We start from the raw sequence: 8,567 nt of genomic DNA, 5'->3' as shown, positions 1-8,567 counted from the left end.
TTGCACCCCTGCCTCACAGCAAGAAGGTCCTGGGTTCTATTCCCGCTTGGGGATGTGCTGGCACTGCGCTCCGATGGGTTATCTCCCAATAAGGGGCCTTTCTGTGTGGAGTTTGCATGTTCTCCCCCATCAAAAACATGTACACATCAGTAGCCACACCAGGTCCCTGGGTGCGTCGTCGAATGCTGCCCACTGCTCCTGGCTGCCTCCCCGGAGGAAGGACAAGCCAGGATGGGACAAATGCAGAGGCCACATTTCACTGGCCACCACCCAAAGCGTGTGTGTATGTGTTCAGTTCAGTAAAGATTCTTCTTCTGTCCTTTCCTATAGAGGGCCTCAGTAGTGGTTGTAGGTCCAGTTTATTGTTTATCTGTAGCCCCAGGAACATAAAGTAGTCCACCAAGTCCACAACCAGCTCGTTGAGCTGCAGGTGGTTACTGTCATACCATTTGACAAGACTCTCTACCAGACTTCTGTACTCCTCCTCGTTGTCCTTTGTGATGTGGTTGATGGTAGCGGAGTCTTTAGAGAACTTGGTGGCACATCCTGAAGTTGAAGCAGAAGTCAGAGACACAGACTGACTGGGGAAGACAAACTAAATACACTGGGGTAATGACAAGATGAGACACAGCTGAGGTGAAAAGACTAGGATGCGTGAGGGGAACACACTGAGGACATCTGCTGGACAAACAAGTGAACACGGGACCTGGAGGGAAACAGAGAAAAAGAGAGCGAGAGAGAACACAGGGGGAGAAGGATAACAAGGAACAGGCCGGGGAAACATAAAGAGGGTCAAACCGAGCAGGGGGGAGAAGGGGGTCTGGTGGAGGGCTTCAGGGAGCAAAACAAAAACGCCTCAGCCGGACGAAGCTGGAAACCCATACCAGCAAACAAACAGGGCAGGTAGGTGGAGTCGTTCCAGAGGGTGACTAGGGGGCGACCAGGAGGCAGGGCAAGTGAGTGGAACCACTCGGGAGGTCGACCCAACCTCGGGACAGAAGAGCAGGACTGCTCTGGAGGTCGGTTGGTAGACAAGATCACGTCAAAGGGCAGCCAAGAGGCTGGGGATCGGAGGAGAAGGCCGACTGGCGGAGGTCTGGTGAAAGGCGGAGAAAGCCAATTAGGCGACAGTCCAGGAAAGCGGTGTAGCCAGGGAAACTGGTGGTAGCTGCAGTTGAGGGGCTGGAGACATCTACAGATCAGGGACTAGAGACAGACATGCTGTAGGAATAGCGGACAAATAGGGAACAGTGGACCCACATGCTGTAGTGACAGCGGGCAACCATGCTGTTGTGACAGTGGACAAACATGCTGTTGGGACAAGGATAAACAAACAGGCACAGGCTTGACGTCGGCACAGGCAACCAACGGCTCAGGATCAGGATGTGCAAGTGAGGGGCAAGCAGACCAGGGTGCCATAAGGAAATGTTCAGGTCGGGAAATCTGCTGGCGGTTAGCAGGCCTAAAGCTAGCAGACTAGTGGCCAGCAGGCCCAAAGCTAGCGGACTGGTGGCTAGCAGGTCGGTGGCTAGCAGGCTAGTAGCTACATAGCAGGCCTAAAGCTAGTGGGTTGGCTGCTAGCAGGCTCCACGCTAGTGGATGAATGTCCTGGCTTCTCCTGATCAAGAACCGCCTGGACATAAACAGCAGGCTGAGCAGGTTGTTACGTTTTATAACCAAAATAGTGCACTTTAATAACTAAATAGTAACTTAATAACTAAGAGATGGTTCCACTCTGTCCCACTGGGAGCAGTCCTGCTGAGCGCTCTCTCTCTCGCAGTTTCTCATTGCTTTTTATTTTAGATGTAGATAAATTTCAGTCAGTTTCCGGCTTGTATGGGAAAAAAAACTTAAACTTAATAACATCATTATTTTGAAATACCTGACTTATCTACTTAGTTTTCAGCCCTGTTCCAATAGAGTGCTGAAGGAATGAGTCTTAAAACCGGGAAATTAGTTAGCATTTCTACACTTTGGATTCCCTTGTCTCAAAGTCAATGTTTTTTTTTTTTAACAGGTTTTGGTTATATACCTGAAATAAGGTTTTTGGTTAACACAAGCCTCAGAGATTTTCACGTTTTGTTGTACGACATAAAATACGTCAGTGAATGAAGTTTGAAGCTTTTACGTGTCTTTTAAAAGCCAGTTGCAAGCAAGTGGCTAAATGAGACGACAGGTTGTCTGGGACATGGACATTCTGAACTGGAATCTGTACATTTATTGTAAATACACTTTGTAGTCTTCAGACTTTACCAAACTGTCGAATTATGAATTTTTATAGCTTCTGACCTGGTAGATGTCAGTAGATCTGTAAGATTGATATTTTAAATCCATGGTCCACATTACTTTGCCGGATTAATGAAAAAAAAATGTTAGAAATTTGTGAGCGTGTCCCTCAAACACTGTTAGAATGTAAAGAGCGAGGCTCCTCAGCCACACTTTAATGAAGGACACTTCAAGGACTTGGAAAATAACTTTACAGTTGATATTTTAATAGCCAGGACTTCTACTCTGTGAGGTAAGTGCTGGAGGTAAGTTAAGGTAAGTTTCATTTAGGAGGATTTAAATGTATATTTAATACAACACAGACAATTAATTCTATTATATAGACCCCAGAATAGTGATGGTGGCACGGTGGCGCAGTTCATTGCACTGCTGCCTCACAGCAATAGGGTCCTGGGTTCGATTCCCGCCTGGGGCGCTGTTGGCACCGTGCTCCGGCGGGTTATCTCCCAAATAGGAGCCTTTCTGTGTGGAGTTTGCATGTTCTCCCCGTGCTCACATGGTGTTTCCTCCACCTCACGTCAGTAAGGACCCCCACCAAAAACATGCACCCATCATCGTCTGACCAGCGATGGACATTTATCACCTGGTCCCCGGGCGCGTCCACGTATGCGGCCCACTGCTCCTGGCTGTGCCCCCGGAGGAAGGACAAGCCAGGATGGGTCAAAAGCAGAGGAGCCATTTCACCAGCCACCATCAAAGCATGTGTGTGTGCAAGCATGTGTTGTGTGGTGTGTTGCGTGACGAATAAAGACTGTTTCTTCTTCTTCTTCTTCTACCCTTTGCGGGCGCCTGCGTGAGCGCCTTGTGTCGATTACGCACATTTTAGTATTTTTAGAGCTTTTAGAGCTTGTTGTGCGTAATCACCGGGTGTCATGACATTTCACTGCATACATGTATGATCGTATGTGTATGTATGTGACAAATAATCTCTTGAACTCGAAACTTAAACGTCACCACGCCAAACCCGGAAAATCATCTACTCACTCCCGTCTTTACAGCCTCTAGTTGTGTTCATGCTCACTCTTGCAAACTATTCTAACTCAAACTTTCCAACGTGTGTGTGTATATCAACAAAAAAATAACTAAATAATTAAAGAAAATTAGTGGAAGGTGACCAAACCCCTAAACCGGGAGCCTGAAGTGTACTGCACGTTCATGCACCTCCATGTGTATGCGCTTATGCACTCAGAATTATTATTAATTGTAGGGACTGGGGACACAGCTGGAAACCTGGACGTCTGGTCACCTCATATAAGTGGTGGTGACGTTGAGGTCATGCGACCGTGCTGTAGTAAATTTATAGCTTAACATTAGCTTTTTCATTCTGGCGATTGCATTTACGCTTCAAATCTCATAAAAGTGGTGTTCATGTATGACGATTATCTTGCTGAACAAAACATTTAAGTATCATAAACTTTTGTTTGCCACAGAGCTCATTTTCTGCAATAATCCAAAATCCAATAGGAAAACCTCATCTGCTTTTGTCGCGGGAACCAGGGCGACGTCAACTTCCGGGTTGGCCTACGACAATCCGTCATCCCTTGGCTCCATAGAAAACTCGACTGACGTCACTTCCGGTACGAGAGTTTTCCGCAGAATTGAAAAATTCTAATTTTCGTGCGGAATTCGACTCCGTAGGAATGAATGGACTTCCGGTTTGTTCTGGTCGTTTGTCTTTTCAGGTGTGATGTAGGTTTTACAACATATTAATAACTAGTTTACCAAAATACTTTAAATTGGTACATTAAGTAAATATGGAGCACCAAAGATTACATTTCAAGTATTTTAACGAAATGTACAAATGGGTAGAAACATAAAAAATGTATCCTCTAAAAATTGTCTTAAAGGATAGGTTTGGTGGTGTGTAGCGAATCTGGCTTAAATTGCTGTACCTCTTTAACTTGTTTAAATGCAGTTTTGGATGGAGGATGACAGACATTATTTACGTTTATTACATACGTAGGTATATATATTTTTTTCCAATAAATGCAATTATTATTTGTATTTTCTTATTTTCTTTATACTTCTTGTTTTTCTATATTCATGTGTGGTAGTGCGTATGATGATATGGGCAGTGTCTCCATTCGTCATCTGTTGAGGTCATATGATGATTCTTTCTGTTTGCCATGTACTATGTTTATCTATTAATAATGTTAATAAATCAAAATAAATAAACACATAAATATATATATAAATAAACAAATGAGGGGAAAAAACGGGAGGGAAGCAGGGAAGGAACTGGCAGCTAGGACGAGTGATGAAGGTTTCGCCTCTTTTTCCGATGCGGTTCTTACGATCACTCATAAAGGAGTCGTTCGATCTTCCGACACTCATCATTCAGGGCCGGGCGAATGAGGGAGTCTCAGGTGTCGGTCGGCTCTGATCTGTGATTGGAATTCTCAAAATAATCATTTAATTCATCATTACTTAAAAATGTATTCACGCGAGAGAAAGACATTTATTTTGGTAGAGAAAGCGAAGTGTGAATCACAAAGTAAATTCTTCCGCCAGTTATTAATTTTGGTGGAATGCGAAAGTGAAAGATCGGCACATTTTATATGAATTATGTCAAATGCTTGGCCCTTTTTGCGTTGGACTAGATTCTGGCCTCCGTGATTATTTTTAGTTTGTGATTCGAATATTGCTCGCTATCTAAATTACTAATTTATGAGTCATTTATCGTTCGCCGCGAACGAATCTTTCGCGTGACTCGTATCACTAACGGCGAAGACGAAGGATCGGGGGATAAAGGAGAATATGTCAAATTGACAGCGCTCATAACGCCAAGGGTTTTTTTTTTTTTTTCAATCGAAGTGCAATTACCCGCAGTCTGAACTCGAACGAAGACGGTTATATGAGGAGTCTCGGAGCGGTTGAGAGGTAGCGAATGCAGTGAGAGCCGCAGAGGGCCGTCGCTGCTGGCTGGCTTTGCTTTTTGGGAGACGGGAAAAACAACATGGCCGCGGTGGAGCTCGAATGGATCCCGGAGACGCTGTACAATACAGCTATCTCGGCGGTGGTGGATAACTACAGTCGGTCGAGGCGAGACATACGCTCACTTCCAGAAAATATACAGTTCGATGTCTATTATAAGGTGAGAGTCAAGGGGGGCTGTCTGTAAACCTGCGAGTTCGACTTGGCAAAACATCGTTTCTGTCAACGCTAGCCCGAACTTGCCGCTAGCCGCTAACCCAGCTCCAAAAGAAACATGGATATTCATGTTTTTTCCTCAATTCTCAGTTGATGGGTTTTTTCTTTTTGGCTGGCGTCTTTTGTCAGTTGGATGGTGGCTTGAACCTCAAGTGACGGAATGCGGTCACATCTGACCCGGCGCGTATGACTGGAAGTGTATGAAAAGTGTTATTTCTGTGTAACCCTTCCCAAAATTAAGGATTCGGTCATCTAAATTGTCGTTTAATGGATCTTGTGCTACCACTTCTGTTATTTGTTTTCATTCCAACTTAAATCAGTGAGATATATTTTGGGGTTAAAGTGGAGATCCATCAGATTGTCTGTGTTGGATGGATTAAGCCTGCTTTATAGAGCTCAACAGCGAGTTATCTGGAAGTGAAAATGCCATCCATATACTGAATCGAGGTTTTGCTTTCTAGTCATAATGTAACCATCCAAGGTACACTTACCACCAGCTGACTTTGTAAAACGATGGTATATGCGCCTGAAGAAGCCAGAAGTATGATATGAACCTTTAAAAACATTTTTTTTTTTAAGAAACACATGTTTTATTCACGATGTCATGGATAAGCACTACACTACCCACAATCCTAAAACGTAACAGCTGGCTGTTACCATGGAAATGTTCACTGCGTGCACACATGTCACTGTCGGCGAGTGAGTTACTGCTGCCACTGCACTGAAACACTATATACACACAAAACACAAACTACAATATCTCACAACAACACTATGATAATGACAGGTTCAATTCAAGAAAAAGGGTGCTTGATAGGGGTGTCACAATTCTCCAAATCCATAATTGAATTTGACTTTCGATTTTAAGCTTACGATTTAAGCTAGGGATGTTAACAATTTTATAGACAATTCATATGAATTTAATAGATTACGATTTTTCTTATCGATAAGAACGGAACACTCTGCGTTCTTTGAACTTGTGTCAACGGGTGACTGTGTGGTGCAGGGCGTTTTGAGAGGAAACTAATATCCAGCCAGGAAGTAGTAGTACTCACTGGAACGATGGGGCAGTGGAGAAAAAAATCTTAGTGGAGCAGGAAGTAGTAGTAGAAGAAGACAGAGGCTTCCCGAACAACAACAAACTTGGCTGCGCGTTCAAAACTGGAGTTTGTTGATGCCGATAAGGAAAATATATTTTTATAGTTGCTCAACAACTATGCTGCAAACAGATGGAACACAGTTGAACGGGATAACAGCACTTTGTGAACGGGGGGGGGGGGTGTATGGGGGGTACGAGTCGGCAAAACAAGTCCCCTGCCTTCCCTTTCTCCCCGCACTGTCACTATCAAATAAAGCATGAAAATTGCCAAAAAAATATACAGGTACTCCTCACTTAACGACCGAGTTCCGTTCGTAGGACCAGGTCGATTAGCGAATTGGTCTATAAGCGAGGACCTGTGTTATTTCATGGTAAGAGGGTGTGGCCATTGCAAACGCTAGTGTAGTAAATACTGACAGACCGCGACTGACAGGAACGAGACTGAGAATGGTGATGTGTGAGGAGATGCTTTATGCTGCGCACACGCCGCGGTATTTTACGCAGTGCGCTATACAGACTGGTCAGAGAGCTGATCGTAAGTTTGAACCGTCGTTAAACAGGTAGGTAATTAAATGAGGAGTACCTGTATCTCTAAAGACAGGTTGTAAATATTCCTATACTGTATGCGCGGACCAGCTCAGCGAGTCTTGCCTCACACCCGTTTTGCTAATTTTGAAATTAAATTAGGAGAAACGCTCCTCACGCCCTTCACGCGCCGTTTCGCCACCCCCTGGTGACGTCATTAGCCTTTATGTTTTAATTAATGAACGATTGTTAAGGTTAATGACTATCGATTGAGGAAATTCCTTTTAAATTTGAATCCCTAATTTAAACATATGTATTTTTTTCCCAGCACTGATGGCTATCTTCTTCTTTCGTATATCATCAGATGGCCAACTCAGTGTCATATAGCCACGCCCTCGTCTCCAGTCCTAGGTCAAAAAGGCCAGCTTCTGAGGGTGGGCTGTATAGGGGGCAGCTGGTGATTATGTGCTCGGCAGTCTGTTCAGGTTCGCCACACTCGCATGACGCACTGTCGGATAGGCCCCACTTCTTTAGAGAGGACTTGAAGCGCCCGACGCCAGTACGCAGGCGGTTCAGCGAGGTCCATAGGTGGCGTGGCATGTCTTCTCCTTTTACACCTCCTCCTGGGTCCCGGATGTATCGTTGGATGCGGGAGGGCGCAGCTGACTCCCACGATTGTCTCCAGGATGCTGCCAGCCAGGCGTCCTTGGACAAGTCGTCAGGGATCGACTGTAGCATCTCTTGTGCTGCCTTGTTGTAGGGATGGCGAGACTTGAGCCTGCATGGTGGTGCCGGTGTTGTTGTGGCTTTGTGTAGGATGTGCCAGTCGTTCTTCTGGGCTTTCCTTGCCAGGGCGAGGGTAGCTGCTTCCCGTCGGAGACTGGGTGGGGCGATACCAGCTAGGACTGGCAGGTAGGACACAGGGGTGGGTTTCAGACAACCAGTTACTATCCGGAGGGCGCTGTTGATGACAGTATCCACCTTGTTCGCATGTGGACTTCTGCTCCAGGCAGGGGCACAGTATTCCGCTACGGGTAGGACCAGGGCTTGCGTGGATATGCGTAGGGTCTGGGGGGAAGCTCCCCAAGTCGAGCCTGCAAGGCGGCGGATGAGCGAGACCCTTGCGGTTGTCTTGGCCTTCACTTCATCCAGGTGCTGCTTGTAGGACAGCGTCCGGTCCAAGCATACGCCGAGGTACTTGGGGGCTTGCTGGAACTCCAGGCGGATGTTGCCAACATGCACGTCCAGTTCCCTTCTTGCCTCCCGGTTGTAGAGGTGGTAAGCTGCAGACACTGTTTTGCCCATGCTGAGCTGAAGGTGCCACTTCTGGAGGTAGTCTGCCAGGATGCCCATGTCTCGGTTGAGGCCTTCTTCCATAGTGTTCCATGTTGGGCATCGAAGCATGATGGCCAGGTCGTCCGCATAGCCGTACTTCTTGGATGTTGTGTCTGGCAGGTCGTGAATATAGATGTTAAATAACATTGGTGAGAGGACAGAGCCTTGCGGG

General features: G+C 45.9%; 1 protein-coding gene across 1 annotated transcript in view; it reads left to right on the top strand.

Annotated features, from left to right (window-relative positions):
• The first annotated feature begins 5,079 nt into the window (after positions 1–5,079).
• The window catches only part of appbp2 (amyloid beta precursor protein (cytoplasmic tail) binding protein 2), a 34,527-nt gene continuing 31,039 nt past the window's right edge, over positions 5,080–8,567 (top strand). The window contains exon 1 of the mRNA XM_080006292.1: positions 5,080–5,380. Within this exon, the coding sequence (XP_079862418.1) occupies positions 5,243–5,380 (138 nt within the window). The 5' untranslated portion in view covers positions 5,080–5,242. The remainder of the gene's footprint in view (positions 5,381–8,567) is intronic.

The sequence above is a fragment of the Zeus faber genome, assembly GCF_960531495.2.
Source record: "Zeus faber genome assembly, chromosome: 9".
NCBI classification, from domain to species: domain Eukaryota; kingdom Metazoa; phylum Chordata; class Actinopteri; order Zeiformes; family Zeidae; genus Zeus; species Zeus faber.
This window is presented reverse-complemented; position numbering and strand designations above follow the sequence as displayed.